We start from the raw sequence: 16868 nt of genomic DNA, 5'->3' as shown, positions 1-16868 counted from the left end.
CTATGCATGTGGCTGGACACAGCAAGCTTCTACAGAGCCTCCGGAGCTGCACACAATGCCTTCCTCGTGCAGGGCCCTTCCAGAGCTGCCGCCCTCCACCAGGCCCTCCAGCTCATCCGCTGTAAGAACATGGGTGTGACACATGCAGACTTAGGTCCTCGGGCCTGCTGCGGGCACAGCATCTTTGTACTAGAAGAGATGTAAGGAGCCATGCCTTGTGTCCCTTGGCTCTGCCTCACCCAATACCCTGGCATTTGGCAGCTTCAGCTGCATAGCCAGCCTCAAATCAAGGGGAGTCTGGCCTCTAATTGTTACATTGATGATTGTGAAGTCAGCTCATTGCACCCCCATCCCACCCAAACTAAGGGTGGGCCCGCTGCCCCCACAGTTTCTCTCTGCTTCCTGTCAGCTGGGTTGTCCTGCATGCTCACGGCTGTGGACCCCAACAAAGCAGATGGCATCTGAGGCGCTCTATAAAGTGGGGGATGGGGAGGAAGCCACAATGAAGAAGGAAACCCTCCATGTCATAAATGCACTAGAACAGCTGCCGAAGCCCTTTCCAAATCCCAAGTTCATGAAACGGACCGTTGCCACCAAAGGACTCCCGCTTCCCTCAAGAGGCAGTTTGGTTACCTTACTGGAGCAAGATAACATCAATTTTGAGTAAGAGACAAATAAAATCCAGACCTCCCTTCCTTCCTAAGGCTGAAGCCAGGGCTGGTGTTAGGAAGAAAGGATGCGGGGAAGGTCTTGCCTCCTCTCTGCAGTCTCTGGGAGGAGCAGGTGTGCAGGTTGGACCTGAGGTGTATTCTCAACTCATGTGGGCTGCTGGTTCTAGGAGACCTTAGAGATTAGGGAGAGGGTTTCAGGTTTTAATTATTTTTATTTGAGAGTACACTGCTTCTCGATCAATGCCAGCCTTCCCATAATTGTCCCCTCAAGTTACATAGTTCAATTTGTTTTACATAGAGTACATTGAATATAATGACTGCATTTGCTCTCCCTTCCTTCTCTCACTCAGAAAGTGTTTCAGCTTCCTGGGTATTCAAAGGAGTTATACCCTTGAACTTCTCCACTAATGATAATGCCCTTCAGTCTGTTTGTAAATGCATACAGCCTTGTATGTTATCTTATGTTTGCATTTTATTTTATTTATTTATTTATTTATTTTTTTGCCAGTCCTGGGCTTGAGCTCAGGGCCTGAGCACTGTCCTTGGACTTTCTCAAGGCTAGAGCTCTACCACTTGAGCCTCAGCACCACTTCCGGCTTTTTTGTATGTATGTGGTACCAAGGAATCGAACCCGGGTCTTCGTGCATGCTAGGCAAGCACTTTAACCACTAGGCCAAACTCCCGGCCCCTTACATTTGCATTTTAGAACTAACTTCTCCATGGAGGAAAAAAAAGTGAGCAATTTGTATTTCTGAGCCTCTTTATTTATTTATTTATTTATTTTTCTTTCTTTCTTTTGTGGGTCATTGGGGCTTGAACTCACCCTGGGTGATGTCCCAGAGTTCTTCAGCTCAAGCCTACTGTCCTACCCCTGGGCCTGGGCGCTGTCCCTGAGCTCTTCAGTACAAGGCTACCACCCTGCCCTTGAGCCAAGCCCCACTTTCCATTTTCTAGGGTTAATTGGAGATAAGAGTCTCAGGTTCTTTTGTGCCCGAACTGGCTTTGGACCTCGATCCTCACATCTCAGCCTCCTGAGTACCTAGGATTATAGGCGTGAGCCACTGTGCCCAGTTCTTACTTTTTGCCAGTCCTGGGACTTAAACTCAGAGCCTAAGCACTGTCCTTGGATTTTTTTTCTCTCTCTCTCGAGGCCAGTGCTCTACCACTTGAGCCATAGCACCACTTCCAGCTTTCTCTGTGAATGTACTATGAAGAATCAAATCTGGGTCTTCGTGCATGCTAGGCAAGCACTCTACCACTAGGCCCCATTTCTGGTCCTCTCTGAACCTGATTTTACTTAACACAATTGAGATTGAGGCTTGAGAACTTTCCTGTCCAATCTGGCTTCCAACTAACATCCTCAGATTTCAGCCTCCTGAGCAGCCGGGATTACAGATGTGAGCCACCAGTGCACAGCCCTTTGAGACATTTTAGTTGTGTGTGGATTTAAGAATACAGCCAGTGGCCATCCGCTAGGCATTTCTTCCTTTGGGTCAAGATTTTGTTTTTAAAGAATTTTATTGAAGCACTTCACCTGTGTAAAATATTTAAATAGTGAGAAATTATGTACAATATTTTTTTCATTGCAAAAGCAAATAACTGGCAATCATACAAATATCTATGCAAAGAAAAACATATAAAGCAGTTAAAATGGTGAAACCTGACAGAACTAGTGCTAGATATGTCGATACAGATGAATGAGAGCAACAACGAGAGACAAGAAGCAAGCTGCCGATGGAGATGTACTGGAGAATACTTTTTATTTATGGATTGTTTGAAGCCACACAAAACAGTAGATCTTGTCTAGGGTTAACATACATATGTAACAGACATAAAAAGACACACAGTGAATGATAAATAGAAAATTTTTAAAAACACTCTATTACCTCTGAAGAGAGGGTGTACATTGTGGCAAGGAAGAGAAATGTCCAGAGGGGACCAGCTATGCTAAGTGGGTTTTATTTCTGAAGCAGCACGAGCAGTAAATGGAAGCTTAATATGTTACTCTTTGTGTGTAGATCTAAAATGTTTCATAGTTAAAAAAAACATTGAGCATTCATCCAATAAACGTATTATATATAACTTAGACAATTAAATCATACATAAAATTATATATTTACATACATTGCGTATAACCTACAATTAAATTTACATGTTGTGTATTAGTATTATTAGGTGTTATTAAAGTACAGGCATAACTTACATTAATATTTAATATGCAAACATAAATTATATTAAATATTAGATGGTAAATAAATAATAGTAAATATGTTCATTACTTTTTAGATTTTGTAGATACTGTTCACATTCCAGTAGAACTCCCCAGAGTTCCCACTTTGGAGGGATAACTTAAAAGTTTTAGTAGCCTCTCAAATTGTGGATCTCAGAACATCTACATCAGAATCCATTCAAAGATCTTATTAAAAATGCAAATTCTGGGGCCGGGAGTTTGGCCTAGTGGTAGAGTGCTTGCCTAGCATGCACGAAGACCCGGGTTCAATTCCTTGGTACCACATACTTTGAAAAAGCCAGAAGTGGTGCTGAGGCTCAAGTGGTAGAGTTCTAGCCTTGAGAAAAATCAAAGGACAGTGCTCAGGCCCTGAGCTCAAGCCCAGGACTGGCAAAAAAATACAAACAAAAAACAAACAAACTGGAAGTGGGCTGGGAGTTTGGCCTAGTGGTAGAGTGCTTGCCTAGCATGCACAAAGACTAGGATTTGATTCCTGCGTACCACATACATAGAAAAAAAGCTGGAAGTGGTGCTGAGGCCCAAGTGGTAGAGCTCTAGCCTTGAGAAAGCCCAAGGACAGTGCTCAGATCGTGAGCTCAAGGCCCAGGTCTGGCAAAAAAAAAAAAAAAGAAAAAGAAAACTGGAAGTGGTGCTGTGGTGCAATTGGTAGAGTTCGATTCTTAAGCAAAAAGAGGTCAGGAACAGCGCCCAGGCCTTGAGTTCAAGCCCTGTGACCAATGGAAAAAAGGAAGAAAAAAAAAAAAGGCAGCATCTCATCCAGGTATGGCACACACCTAGAATCTTAGAAGACAAAGATTAGCAGGTTCTAGGCCAGCGGAGACAAAAAAAAGTTAGCAAGATTCCTATCTCAACAAACAAGGTGGGCATGGTGGTATGCCCCTGTAATCACAATTACACAGAAGGTGTGTGCAAAAGGACTGCAGTTTGAGACTGACCTGGATAGGTTCAGAGTATAGTACTCAGGTTGGATGGGTTTGGGCAGCAGCCTGTTCTTCTTATCCCACCACCCTCTCCCTCCTGATCCAGGAAGCCAATACCAATGGAGGATTCTGAGTGCAGCTCTGATGACACCAGCATGTCCCCCATCTCATCCACCCTGCTGAACCCCATCAAACTGGCCGTGACACAGCCCAACAGCAGCTTCTTTGCAGGGATGCTGGAGGGTGAGCTGAACAAGCTCAGTTTTACCACGATGATCAAGAACAGAGATAAGGGGGAACTGGCTCTCTGCCCCAGCACATCCAAGTCCCAGACGGCTAACAAGGGCCTGCTGGACCTTGACAACCCCGCGCTGGACACAGACACGTCCTCGACACGCTCTGAATCCTCTGTGGTTATGGATGTGCCAGAGGCCCCCTACATCTGTGAGCACACCGTCAGCGACTCTACAGCTGTGGTGCGTTTCCCCGCCGCTGGTGTGCACCTGGCAAAGGCGGTGGGTGTCAGCGGCGAGCTGAGTGGGGAGTGTGAAGATGCTAGCCCTGCATCCTGATCTCAAGGTCATGGTTTCAGAAGGGAGGGAGGGAGGGCGAGGGCATGCCTGTAGAGAACTCCATTGCAAGTTGGAACGGGGCTCAGAGCTTTCCTGGGCAATGCGGGAGAGTCACATAAGAGCCCTTAGGATCTCGGAGGGAAAGGAAACACCTCTAGTTGCAGTAATGGGCATGGAAGGTTGTTTTTTTTTTTGGGGGGGGTTGTTTTTTGGGGATCTAAACATCTAGAGATGGAGAAACATATCCCTGGGTGGCTGACCCAGGAGAGGCTTGCCACTGGAGGGCAGGAGATGGACTTTCTCACGCTGCTGCTGTCTTCTTACTGGTTGAAAGCTAACCCTCCTGGGACTCCTCCCTAAAGGGTCCGGATGAGGCCGGAACATGCCGGTGCTAACATGGCTCTGGGTGGTCAATCTGGGTGGCATTGTGTGTCAGAGGGCATCTATGTCAATCAATCTAGTTGTTTCTCCCCCCCCACCACCACCCCAACTCAGCGATGGAACCTAGGGCTTCAGAGCACCAGCGAGGCAAGGGCCTACCACTGAGCTACATCCCCAGGCCCGGTGGAAGTTATTTGACTTGCAGTTTATAAAGGTAACTCTGGAAGCTCCATTGCTGGATAGGCTCCAGAAGTGTTTCTCCCGCTGCAGTCTCAAGATGGGCAGTCTTGGAGTCTGTCACACGGAAATGTAAAATTCTCATTCAGGCACTAGTGGCTGACATCTGAGGGTCAAGGTTTGAGGCTAGCCCAAGTGGACAAGAGGAGACTCTAATCTCCAACTAACCATCAAAAAGCTGGAACTGGAGGTGTGGCCCAAGTGATAGAATACCAACCTTGTGCAAAAAAAGCTTTTGGACAGTGCCAGGCCCTGGGCCAAAGTGTCCGTGATGGAAAGGAAAAAAGGGAGGGAGAGAAGGGGGGAAGAAAGGAAAGAGAAAGGGAAATAAAGTTGATTTAGAGGAAAGAGAAACTGGGAATGGGAATTCAGACAGGAGACAGCAGGCCCAGGAACCTGCAGTGTTGTGGAAACTCCAACGTGTTTAGGCAGACTGGGCAACCTGGGTAGAAGAGCTGTGGGCTTGACCTTGGACCCGAAGGGCAGGTATCTGCACACACAATGTGCCTTCCAACTTCCTTCAGACATGCCTGAACTCCAGGAAGGCAGGCATGAGAGGCACATTTTGCCTCTGGTCAGGGCAGGCCGGGTCTGAGGAAGCCTTGGGCTTTCTCCTCCCCTAGATTTCCTGGACCTATTCCTTGGGCAAGCAGCAGGTCAGTTTCTACCAGGTCCTGTTACAGGAGATGACCAAGAAAAAAGAAGAATCGCCGTCCAAGGGCAAGAACCGTCCATGGATCTTCAACAAGATCTTGGGTACCACGGTTAAGCTGATGGAGCTGAAGCCTAATACAAGTTACTGCCTCACTGTCCGTGCAGCCAACACAGCTGGGGTGGGGAAGTGGTGCAAGCCCTACAAGGTGAGCCCAAGGTCAGGGAGAAGTCAAGTGCAGAGAACACCTCCCCTCCCTACATCTCTTGTCCTTGGAAGCCTTCCTGTCTGGGCCATCAACTAGGCTACAACCTGGAGATTTAAGGATTAAGACACTCTGGGGCCCACCAGGAAGCTAACACTCATCTTGCAGAGTTCCTGGTCTGAACTTCTTTACTCAATGACCAGGCGCTGTCAGTTTGGAGGTGGCAGTCCTTGGGCTGGACCCAGCTGGAGTTTGTGTCATACCTCCTTGGATCTGTTTCCTGTCAGTTGATAGGCTGGGGAAGGCCAAGATGTCACTTAGCACAAAAAAAGGGGAGAGAAAAGGGTGGGAAAGAGTTGTGATGGGTTTTCCTGTCTCACTTCAGTTTGCAACTGTGGCCACTGACCTCAACAGCTTCCCTGAGTGCAACCCCATCCAGATCACCGTGCAGCGCAAGGAACCTCATCGAAGAACAGTGACTCTAGGGCTGGAGGACATGCGAAGGCTGGAGGATCTGGAATACCTATTTCCTTACTGAGGGGAAGGGCCCAGGACACCCATCATCTGCCACCAGCCTTGGCCCAGGGCCCTCAGGGACCACGAGATATACCACCAACACCATGCCAGAGAACTGCTGACCACCCTGCCAGCCCAGGGCATGGCCTGGCAGCAGGGATCTGGGAATCTCACTCCTGGGCTGGGGCCAAAGCTAGATGGGAGTCCCACTCCCCGGAAGAGATCTCAGGCCAGGCCAGGCTCAACCACTGCCCACAGCTGCTAGGCTTCCTCTTCCCCCAGACCTGGGCTGGATCCAGGCCCCTCATTAAAGAACTGCAGGTAGTCCCACACCCCTCAGCCCCGCTTCATGCTGGGGTCACCCTCTGCTGGGTGGGCAGCATCCACTTCCTACACTGGGCTAAGTGCAGACGGGTAAGTGGCTGGGAGCCAGGGCAGCTGGCAAAGGGATCTGCAATTTACGTGTGTGTGCGTGTGTGTGTGTGTGTCTGTGAAGAAGACTGCTACAACTCTTCACAAGTGTCCACAGTGACTGGACAGATGGAGGGACGGCCAGGATCAAGCAGTGCCAGCCCTGGGGCAGGGTCTGATTCAACTCATGGCCGTTTCAGTGCCACTAGCTCAGATGGCTCATCCAAAATATGAGGATGTCATCTTTCAGAGACTGGTGGTTACTAGGACAACGCAAACGCTCCCTCTGTTCTTACCCAGCCAAGCAAGGTAATGGACAGAACCGAAAAGCACAGCTGGGGTGGAGCAGTGGAAGATCAGAAACTGGCCATTGCTCCGATGATGCAGGGTCTTACCCGAGCAGCCATGCCACCTGTGGGATGAGCAGGGACATGGACAGAGGTAGTCTTGGCCAAAACCTCAAGCTCCCCACTGGGGATTACTTGTATTACCTTGTAAGACACCTTACAGGGCCACATGTACGCCTCCTCCAGGACGGCTCTCTGGCTGAGAGCACAGTGTTTGGGGTCCAGGAGGAGGCAGAGGCACCCCGGGAGCTGGCTGGGCCGGTGGGACCCTGGCCTCTCTACAGACCCAGGGGCGAGAGGGGCTTTCCTGTCGTGCAGTGCAAGAGAGGGGCCTAGGTTCTATAAGGAATTACAACCTGCACACATAAAAATAAGTTATTTATTTGGTCATAGAACCGGGGATCCGACTGAGCCTGAACAGAGCTGACACTTGGAAGAAGGCCAGGGCAACAGCAGAGGCAGCCTGGCTTCCCTTCCTACCCCTACTAGTCCCCAAAGGAAGCAGAGCGGAGCCCAGGGGGCTGAGTTCCATAACAACTTCATGCGCTCAAGCCACAGGCAACGGTCCTGTGGGGAGGACATTTCTGGGGTCTGTCAAGAAGCCATGGGCATTGGCACGGGCCGTAGCTTCCCTGCAGGAGTGGAGTGCAAGTGAGGGCTGGGGCACGGTGGGAGGGTTCATCTCCGCCATCTGCAGGGAAGGGAGGGAATCAGAATGAGGATCTGAGGATCTCCCATGGCCCTTGAGTCTGACTTCTGGCCGTGTAAACAGCTACACACGTGCAGCCTGCCTCAGATGGCAAGGCCCCCAGGACAGACCCCGGATGCCCACCGCCAAGCAGTGCTTCTGTAGTGTAAAGGTTTGGTAATTCCCAAGAGACACATTAACTAGATCCTGTGGTTACAGAACCCGAGCCGGAGTGCAGGGCCCGGGACCCCTAGTCCAGTGCTCTACTGAGAACTGCACTGTGTTGGAAAGCACCTGGAGTGTCACCAGGGTCTCTCACCACCCCCTAATTCCTGCAGGCCCCCGGCTTGCTCAGAACATGGCGCCACACACCATGGGAAAGGGCACCTGACTAACCTAAGGACAGAAGGGTCAAGTACCCCGACTGCCACCCCACTCACATCCGGAGGCATTTGTCCTTCCCGCCGCTTGCCACTCTCTGGCCATCGGGACTCCAGTCCACAGCATACACCTGAACAAGAGGATGGGGAAGGAGCAGGGGGAGTGGTGAGGGTGGGAGGGCCAGGCACCATCCCGGCTCCTTCTACCATCTGGGCAGCCGTACCTCATCTGCGTGGCCAGGCAAGTCGGCGGCCAGCTTCTGGGTCTTCACGTCCCACACCTTCAGGGTACTGTCACTGCTGCCACTGACCAGTAGCCGGCTGTCAGCTGACCAGGCGATCTGGTACACGGCACCCACATGGCCACGCAGGGAAGCCAGGTACCTGGGCCATGGAAGGTGAGCATGGATAACAGATCTTCACACGTGTCCCCTGGGCTGCCTGTGAGAACTGCCTGGCCCCAGACCGTTTTAATCACGATGCTCATAACTAGTCTGGGGTGGCATTAACAGTAGGCCAGGCCCATCTGGAACTTTTAAGCCAGTATAGCCCAGCTGGGGCTGCGTGCACCAGCCAGAGGCATCTATGAGACGTAGTTTCCTTAGTTCATGGGGGTTTTTTTAGCGTGTGTGGGTGTGCGCGCGCGCCAGTCCTGGGACCTAAATTCAGAGCCTGTCCCTGTCCTTAGCATTTCTTATCACTTGAGCTACATCTCCAGTTTGAGCTTTTTGGTGATTAACTACTGGATTTAAGAGTCTCAGGGACTTTCCTGCCTTTGAACCACTGGTGTGAGCCACTGGTTCCTAGCAACCTTATTTTAATGAAGAACTAAATTATCTTTCAAAAGCCGGGTCACATCTGTAATCCTAGCTACTCAGGAGGCTGAGATCTGAGGATCCCAGGTTCAAAGCTAATCTGGGCACTAAAGTCCAAGAGACTCTTACCTCCAATTAATCACTAGAGAACGGGAAGTGGGGCTGTGGCTACAGGGATATGGTGGCAGCCTTGCGCTAAAGAGCTCAGGGACAGCGCCCAGGCCCAGAGTTCAAGCCCCATAACCCACCAAAAAAAAAAAAAAAAAAAAATTACCCTTGAAAGAGCTGTGGAATTCAAGTATACAATGAAGGCCCATCAGTTCGTTTCCCTCTTCCTCGTTCCTTTTCTCTCCTTGTGCATGCCTTGCCTCTCCCTCAGGGGGCTCCTGAGCATACTGTGTCCCCGCAGCACACAGCTGGCTCACAGGTCTGCACTTCTCATTTCTATCCAACTCCCACGACATGCCAAGACCGCTCACTGTGTGTGGACCACACCAAACGCACCCACCTATCACTTCTTCCTCTCTGGGCCCACTGTATCCCCACCCCGCCTCTGCCACGAGTCCTAACGTCATTTCTCTTGATGGGAAACCAGTCAGCATGCTTAGTGTCTACTGAATGCCAAGGTGGGGGTTTACATATTGAAGAGGAAGAAGAGAATAAGGAAACCCAAGCCCTTGCCAGGGCTGTGGATACAGTGAGTGGCATTGCCAAGCCCCCTCCATGGCTAAGAGGAGAACAACCTCTGCTCCTCAACTTACTTGCCCATCCTGCCATCCCACAGCTTGATGGACTTGTCAAAGGAGGCGCTGGCCACCAGGCGGGAGTCGGGAGAAAAGAGCACCTGATTGATGAGGGCCTGGTGTCCCGTCATCCGTGCAAGGGGCTTCTTGTCCTCTGCTGGGGACCACAGGAATAAGGTGAAGTCATCTGAGCCAGACACCAGCCTCTCTGGGCCTTGGCCCTGGGCAAGAAAGCACAACATGTTAGAGGTGGACAGACACTATCACCCCAGGGACAGACGCTACGGATAGGGGAAATGAGATCTAGCATGGCCACAAGCTCCCATGTGACAGCAAGAAAGTCCCTGCCAAAATGACAAGAAAATAAAGATAAAGCAAGGTGTGTTCAAAAGGAATGTGCTTTCTTGGGTGGTGCGTGTACTTCTACTTATCTACCATACACACACCCATGCACTGATGGGTAAACTCTGCAAAAGGCACAAGCTGCTGGTAGCAATGGGCCCTTCCAGAAGGAATGGACGGCCGTGCCAGAGAAACTCCCCAGTCTACCTTCTGTGTCACCCTGAACCTCGGAGCATGTGAGTGTATTCTGTGGAGTGTAAACTGTGACACGTGAACAGGCCCCAAAGGAAGTGGCCCTCGAGTGTGGGAACTTGAGGTCTGCAAGCGGGGACTGTTCAGAAGTGGCACTGAGCTGGGGCTGGAAGGCAGAGGAGAGGCTAAGGTCACCGAGCACAGCTGGGGAGCACAGAGCTGCACACTCACCCGAACCAGGTTGTACCGGCCCAGTGCCCTCTCCTTCAGCTCCTGCACTGTGTCCGGCGGAGACGGGAGAGAAGTGACAAGGCTAATTAGGAGATCCAACCCCAACAGTGAACCTGCCCGCTAAACTGGAGCACTGGCTCCTGCCCGGGCAGCCCGTGGCCGCATCCCGCTCACTCACAGGATCCCCGCAGGTCCTGGGCGTTGACCGTGGCCTCAGCGGGTTCAAAGGCCCCCGTGCGCAGGGCATAGTCAGTACTGAGCGCCATGGTGTTCACCCAGTGACCATGGCCTTGAAGAGTCCGGCACAGCACTCCCTAGGGAAGAGGGAGACGGGTCAAAGACACCTAGGTAGTGGGAGATGGGAAAGACATACACACAGCCCACTCTCCACCCTTGGCAGAGTAGCTCCATGAGACAAGAATCGGGACCCCACTGGGTCACTTGTCTACTTGATCTTAATCCAATCGGCCCCCATGGGTCCAAGTCTCTCTCTTCTGTGAAATGAAAGCACTGGCTTGTTTCATGGGAGGGAGGTTCATCAATATAAAAGGGCTGCAGCCAACCTAGCTTTGGGGTGCAGTAGGTTGCAAAGCACTACAGGCTCCCTATACCAGTGCTTTCCAGAGCTGGACTTCCTATCAGGACCTCGCAATTCCCACGGTGTGGGACAACCATAGGACCCCTGTGTTAGGGACTGCTTGTCCTGTCGGAACCCCAGAAGAACACGAGGTTATCTGAGCTAGACACTAGCTTCTCTACGCCTTGGCCTTGGATAAGAAAGCACAGCAGGCTGGATGTGGTCAGGCACAGGTGAACACACCTGCACAGCTCTCCTCTGACTAGGTGCCCCAGCTCACATTCAGGAAGCATGGGACTTGCTAAGGGTACAAAGTCTGCCCCAGCACCTGTGACCTGAGATGTGTGGACGGGCTTCTGCACCCCCCGCTCTTACATCATGGGCTCTCCAGACTTTAATGGTGCGGTCCTGAGAGGCAGAGTATAGAAGCCCATCACCTCCCCACCGAAGGCAAGTGACCGACTGGGTGTGTCCAGTGAGGATGCGTTCACAGCGGCCTGCAGTCGTGTCCCAGACCCGCACACTGCCATCCTTGGAGCTGCTGGCCACATAGCGGCACTCTGGATTCCTGGTGAGAATTGAGACAAAACCCTCATATCTGTCCGCCTGCAGCACCTCCTGTTTCCAACTCAGAGGCCGGTGGCCTCTGTCTAGAGATTTCTAGACAGCATCCTGGCCCAAGATGGGTCAAGGCTGGCTGCCTTGCAAGGTGGACCGGAGACATTCTGTCTCCCCCAAGCTGCAGGGTAGTGTCTGGACGTTGAAGGCTTCCCTTACTACCCTCCAAGTTGTCACCAGCATGGAGGCCCATCTCATCCCCTCTGGATGGCATCTCCCTGTCACCAAGAGAAGTGGGCAGCACTGTTCCTGGTTCATTCACCCCAGCTTGGCGTCACTTACGCATGGAGAGGCTCCCAGCTCAGGGCCGTGACCCACTTGCTGTGGCCAGAGAGGGTCCTGCCCACCTGCTGCCCTGTGCTTGGATCCCACAGGAGAATCTGAAGGATAGAAACTCGCTAAGTAGCAATCATCTCCATCCTATCCTACTAAAGTCCCCCCCCCCACTTCTTCCTACGCTCCTCTCCCCTTCTGAAGACTCTAGGGAGGGAGGCCCTTTGTAACGCCACCTACCTGGCCATTTTTGCAGCCCGAAGCCAGCTTCTTGCCATCTGGGGACCAGGATATACTAAGCACCCAATGTCTGTGTCCTAGGAAAACAGAGGAGGAAGGGGGGACCCACACATGTTTATCTCTAGCATCCAGCAATGCACGTGATACCCCTCAATAGACAGTATGGGGAGACTAGGTGCTCTAGACCTAGAGACAACACACTCCAGCATTAGTGCCTGACCTCTCACTGCACAGATAATGCTCTGCTTTCTAGTAATCCCTTAGGTAACACTGGGGACAAAGGGATTTTCCACAAGCACCATCCCTGTATCTCTTACAATAGCTCTAAGGTAGGGAGCAAAGCAAGAATGATTCTTATTACCCAGATGGAAAAACTGAAACTTAGGGTGTGCCTTGTTCACAAAAGCTCAACCAGCTAGTCCATGGCACATAAGGATTCACCCAGCGGTGCAGAGACCAGCAGGATCACATGGAAACTAGTTATAAATGCAGATTCCCAGGCAGACTGAAAGAAAAGCTTCGGGAGGGGGGGTGAACTGGGGGTAGGGTAGGACAAGGTCATCAAGTTCCCAAGAGGATTCTGATATATGCTAAAGTCAGGGAACCCTAGGGGCAGACATTGGCGTTAAGCCAGATTATCCTAGCTACCAGTTGGTTAGCCCCTTCCCATAACCCCTACAGACTGTCTGGTCCAATTTCTGCTTATCTGTACATGGCTGGGTGGGCTCAAGAGTCTGGTCTCTACCTGGGCATAGGCAACTGTGAACTGGATGTCAAGGGGTTGGCTTCCGTCCCAGGCCTTCTCAGGAACTAAAGAGCTGGTGAATTAGCCACCACTATTGGGTTAAGATCTCCCTCCTCAAAGAACTAAATGCACAACTCACCCTTGCAAGTGAAATGTGGTGTCTCTGTGCTGAGATCCCAGAAGCGCACAGTGGTGTCTCCAGAGCCACTGGCTAAGTACCTGGGGAAGAGAGAGAAAAGCAGTTTCAGAAGCCACCTGGGAGAGGGCACCGTGGCTCACGACTGTAATCCCAGCTACTCAGGAGGCTGAGGTTTGAGGGTCAAGGTTCAAAGCCAGCCCGGGCACAAAAGGACCTGAAATTCTTATCTCCAATTAACCTCTAGAAAATGAGAAGTGGGGCTTAGCTCAAGAGTAGGATGGTAGCCTTGAGCTGAAGAGCTCAGGGACAACACCCAGGCCAAGTTCAAGCCCCAAGACCCACAGAAGAAGAAGAATCCCAGTTTTACAGAGGAATAACAAATTCAGAAAGGTGGAGAGGCTCATTCCACTCACACAGCTTGGAAGGGGTAGAGCTGAGCCTGCAGCTCCAGTGTCCTGAACTCAAGACCCGAGAGGGCTCTTCTCAAGCAGTTGTCTCTGAGCTTCTTTTACTCAAGGCTAGCACTCTACCACTTGAGCCACAGCATCACTTCTGGCTTTGTTTGCTCATGCATGCTAGTCAAGCACTCTACCACTAAGCCACATTCCCAGCCCCATCCTCAGCTTTTGGGAAACAAATCCCTCTAGGGAAGTCTTTACTTGGAAGTTGCCCCCCAGAGCTCAAGTCTATGATGGGCAGCTGAAGGCTCCATCAATCATAACTCTCTCTACCAGAGTCAGAGGTTGCATCCACACATCCCTTCCACAAACCTGCAGCTTCCCTTACTTTCCAGTGGGGCTGAAGGCCACTGAAATGACTGCCTCACTGTGACCCTCCAAGGAGCTGGTACAGCGGGTCACAGCCCGGACCCTGAAGACAGCTTGAGGCTGATAGATGATGTCAAGAATCTTCTCTGTCTCCACGGCCTGGGACTCCTCCAGGGTCTTCTCCAGCGAGGAGATGATCTCGGTGTCATGAACATAGAAAGCCAGGGGCAGAGGATCCTCCTGAAGGACAATGGTAAAGGGCAGCTTTCCCATGAAGCATGTGCAGGAGCCTGTCTGCCTAGGACCTGCCCAATGAACTCATCCATCCCCCATTGCACGTGAGTGATGAGACCCTGTCAGGAATACCACGTTATTCTCCACTTTATAATCCTTGAAGAACAATCTCAGGAAACTCATACTACATTTTGAAAGCCTTTACGTAACACAATCTTGGGAAGTAGACACGAATAGTCCTACTTGATGGGTTAAAATAACGCTTAAAGCAACTACTGCTGGGAGCTCAATGTCCTAATGCTAATGATGAATCCAGGACTTGGTGTTTTTGTTTTGTTTTTGTGGACTATGGGGCTTGAACTCGGCCTGGGCGTTGTCCCTGAGCTCTTCAGCTCCAGGCTATTACCTTACTCCTTCAGCTACATGCCCACTTCTCTTCCCTGTTTTCTAGAGGTTAATTGGAGATAAGAGTCTCAGGTCCTTTTGTGCCTGGGCTGGCTTTGAACCTTGATCCTCAGATCTCAGCCTCCTGAATAGCAAGGATTACAGGCGTGAGTCACCACATTGGCCTTGGTGTTCTTTTAAAAAGAATGCTAAGAACTGGGCGGTGGTTCACACCTGTAATCCTAGCAACTCAGAAGGCTCAGATCTGAGAATCCCAGTCTGAAGCCAGACCAGACAGCAAAGTCTATGAGACTCCAATTAACCACCAGAAACCAGAAGTGGCACTGTGGTTCAAAGTGGTAGAGCACTAGCCTTGAGCTGAAGAGCACAGGGACAGCGTCCAGGAGCTGAGTTCAAGCCCCATGACCAACAAAACAAAACCTCTAGGACACAGGATTAGAGTCCAAATGTCGCTATCCCCAAGCCACCACACTAAGCATCACCTGGATAAGTAACATCCAAATAGCCGGTTTAAAACCGAGTCTAGTGGCCCCTGCCTGTAATACCAGCTATTGAGGTGGCCCAGATTTGAGGATCACAGTTGGAAGACAAGCAGGACAGGAAAAGTCTGCTCTTATCTGCAGTAAACCAGCAAAGCCCGGAAGTGGAGCTGTGGCGTACGTGGTAGAGGATTAACTAGCACACACATGGGTGCCCGCACAAACACACACTCAACAGTTTAGCCTGCAGATAGTGGCGCATGCCTGTAATTCCAGCTACTCAGAAAGCTGAGGTTTGAAGATTGTGGTTTGATGCCAACCTGGGCAGACGAATCTGAGACTCTTATTTCTAATTAGCTAGCAAAAAGCTGGAACTAGAGGGGTGGCTCCAGTGGTAGAGCGCCTTCCTTGGGCGGAGAGTAAGGGCTCTGCATCCCAAATGCCCGTACCCGCCCCCAGATAGAAGGGTCTAGGCCTTTCTCCGGCTGTTGGCAGCTCCATCACCTGGCGCCTCTCCTCCTGCCCTGTCTTTTGCTGGCTGTGCTGGAGACCAAGCCTAACAGGCTCTCCCTGCCCCCGATGGCTTTCATCCTCTCTCTCCTCCGTATCTGGGCCGTCCTCAGTAGCTCACGGGTGATCCACCCGTGACACCCCCATCCCCAGGGAGCCAACCAGGAGCCCTGGGGCGAACGGCCCGCGTGCGGAGGAGTCTGGTGACAGACTGAGGGGTTCAGCCCCAAACCTCACCCCTCCCCCCGCCCCCGGGCCCCCCGACAGTGCCAGCGACCCGTGACTCACGGACTCCGCCAGGCCACGCCGTCCAGCGGGCGAGGGTAATAACGACTCCCTTCCCTCCCCAGGGGCCGGGATGGGGGGCAATCGGAGGATCGCCGGCGTCCCCCCGCCCAGCCCGGGGGGGACCGTCCCGAGGCCGCCCCTTCCGCACGTACGGGGCGCTTTCTCACCGGGTCCATCCTGCGGGGCTGCCCGGGGCGGCCCCGGCCCGCGTCCCCCGCCGGCCCGCGCCCCCCGCCGGCCCGCGCCCCTCGCCCCGCACGCGGCCCAGGCCCGCGCCCCCCGCCGGCCCGCGCCCCTCGCCCCGCACGCGGCCCCGGCCCGCGCCCCCCGCCGGCCCGGCCCGCGCCCTCCTCACCTGCGCCAGCAGCGCGTTGCACACGAGCTGCAGCCGGTCGGGGGTGATGTCCACCGGCACGTCGAACGGGGAGCCCAGCAGCTGGCCGCCCTCATCCTGGAACTGCACGAGCAGCCGCTGCACGTCGCGCACCTCCGCCGCCTCCTGCGCGATCGAGCGGGAGTGGTAGTCAGTCAGCCCCCCGTTCCCGCTCGACTCCCAGCCGCGATCCCGCCCGGCGCCCCGCACGCATGCACACCCACCGCCGCCGCCATGCCGCCTTCCCCGCGTGGAGACGACGGGGCGGGGCGGAGCGCCGCCGGCCCCCCGCGGGGAGGCGCCGCCCCCGACAGCGCCCCCTGGCGCTGGGAGGAGAACCCTGCCGCGTGCGGCTGTCGGCGGCTCCGCTCCCCGGCTGCGCCCCAGCCTTCCCTGCAGACTCCTCCCGTCGTGCTCTCTACATATTTCTTAGAGGGACAGGGCATCCGAGGTAGTAGAACCTGAACTCGGGGCCTGGAGCCTGTCCCTGAGCTCTGTCGTTCACACCTGAGACACAGCCCCACTTCCAACTCATTTATTTATTGGTTTATTGCCAGTCCCGGGCTTGGGCTCAGGGCCTGAGCACTGTCCTTGGGGTTTCTCAAGGCTACAGCCACGTGAGCCTCAGCACCACTTCCAGCTTTTTGCTATGTCTGTGGTACCAAG

The 16868-nt window shown here is 52.7% G+C and overlaps 2 protein-coding genes across 4 annotated transcripts; one reads left to right on the top strand and one right to left on the bottom strand.

Moving 5' to 3' along the window:
* Positions 1-388: 388 nt before the first annotated feature.
* Fndc8 (fibronectin type III domain containing 8) lies at positions 389-6737 on the top strand. 2 transcript variants are annotated; one of them, XM_090351247.1, is made up of 4 exons: positions 389-663; positions 3949-4318; positions 5656-5892; positions 6275-6737. In XM_090351247.1, the coding sequence occupies exons 1-4, from the start codon at positions 455-457 to the stop codon at positions 6425-6427; spliced, it is 969 nt and encodes a 322-aa protein (XP_090207373.1). In that variant the 5' UTR covers positions 389-454; the 3' UTR covers positions 6428-6737. The 2 variants fall into 2 exon arrangements, with proteins under 2 accessions (XP_090207373.1, XP_090207372.1); XM_090351246.1 differs by having other exon boundaries at positions 3949-4357.
* Positions 6738-7524: 787 nt separating this feature from the next.
* Nle1 (notchless homolog 1) lies at positions 7525-16452 on the bottom strand. Of its 2 annotated transcripts, XM_090351244.1 has the most exons (13): positions 16427-16452; positions 16185-16328; positions 13933-14153; positions 13147-13226; positions 12263-12339; positions 12032-12129; positions 11507-11699; positions 10733-10868; positions 10555-10601; positions 9808-10010; positions 8456-8615; positions 8292-8362; positions 7525-7854 (listed from the first exon to the last, which is right to left on the bottom strand). In XM_090351244.1, the coding sequence occupies exons 1-13, from the start codon at positions 16436-16438 to the stop codon at positions 7842-7844; spliced, it is 1455 nt and encodes a 484-aa protein (XP_090207370.1). In that variant the 5' UTR covers positions 16439-16452; the 3' UTR covers positions 7525-7841. The 2 variants fall into 2 exon arrangements, with proteins under 2 accessions (XP_090207370.1, XP_090207371.1); XM_090351245.1 differs by lacking the exons at positions 16185-16328; positions 16427-16452 and adding an exon at positions 15982-16025.
* Between the last annotated feature and the right edge of the window lie 416 nt (positions 16453-16868).

This window comes from Megascapheus bottae, chromosome 17, assembly GCF_031878675.1.
Source record: "Megascapheus bottae isolate mThoBot1 chromosome 17, mThoBot2.hap1, whole genome shotgun sequence".
NCBI classification, from domain to species: domain Eukaryota; kingdom Metazoa; phylum Chordata; class Mammalia; order Rodentia; family Geomyidae; genus Megascapheus; species Megascapheus bottae.
The sequence above is the reverse complement of the archived record's forward strand: the minus strand, read 5'-3'. Positions and strand labels throughout refer to the sequence as shown.

What these genes read in the sequence shown, in the direction of transcription:
- Fndc8 (XM_090351246.1), top strand. Translation starts at nt 455, where the DNA reads ATGGCATCTGAGGCGCTCTATAAAGTGGGGGATGGGGAGGAAGCCACA. An exon ending in GTGTGCACCTGGCAAAGGCG is followed by an intron (nt 4,358 to 5,655) that starts GTGGGTGTCAGC and finishes CTCCTCCCCTAG; the next exon opens with ATTTCCTGGACCTATTCCTT. An exon ending in AGTGGTGCAAGCCCTACAAG is followed by an intron (nt 5,893 to 6,274) that starts GTGAGCCCAAGG and finishes GTCTCACTTCAG; the next exon opens with TTTGCAACTGTGGCCACTGA.
- Nle1 (XM_090351244.1), bottom strand. An exon ending in TGGGATGGCAGGATGGGCAA is followed by an intron (nt 8,616 to 9,807) that starts GTAAGTTGAGGA and finishes TCCATGGCCCAG; the next exon opens with GTACCTGGCTTCCCTGCGTG. An exon ending in TGCCTGGCCACGCAGATGAG is followed by an intron (nt 8,363 to 8,455) that starts GTACGGCTGCCC and finishes CCTCTTGTTCAG; the next exon opens with GTGTATGCTGTGGACTGGAG.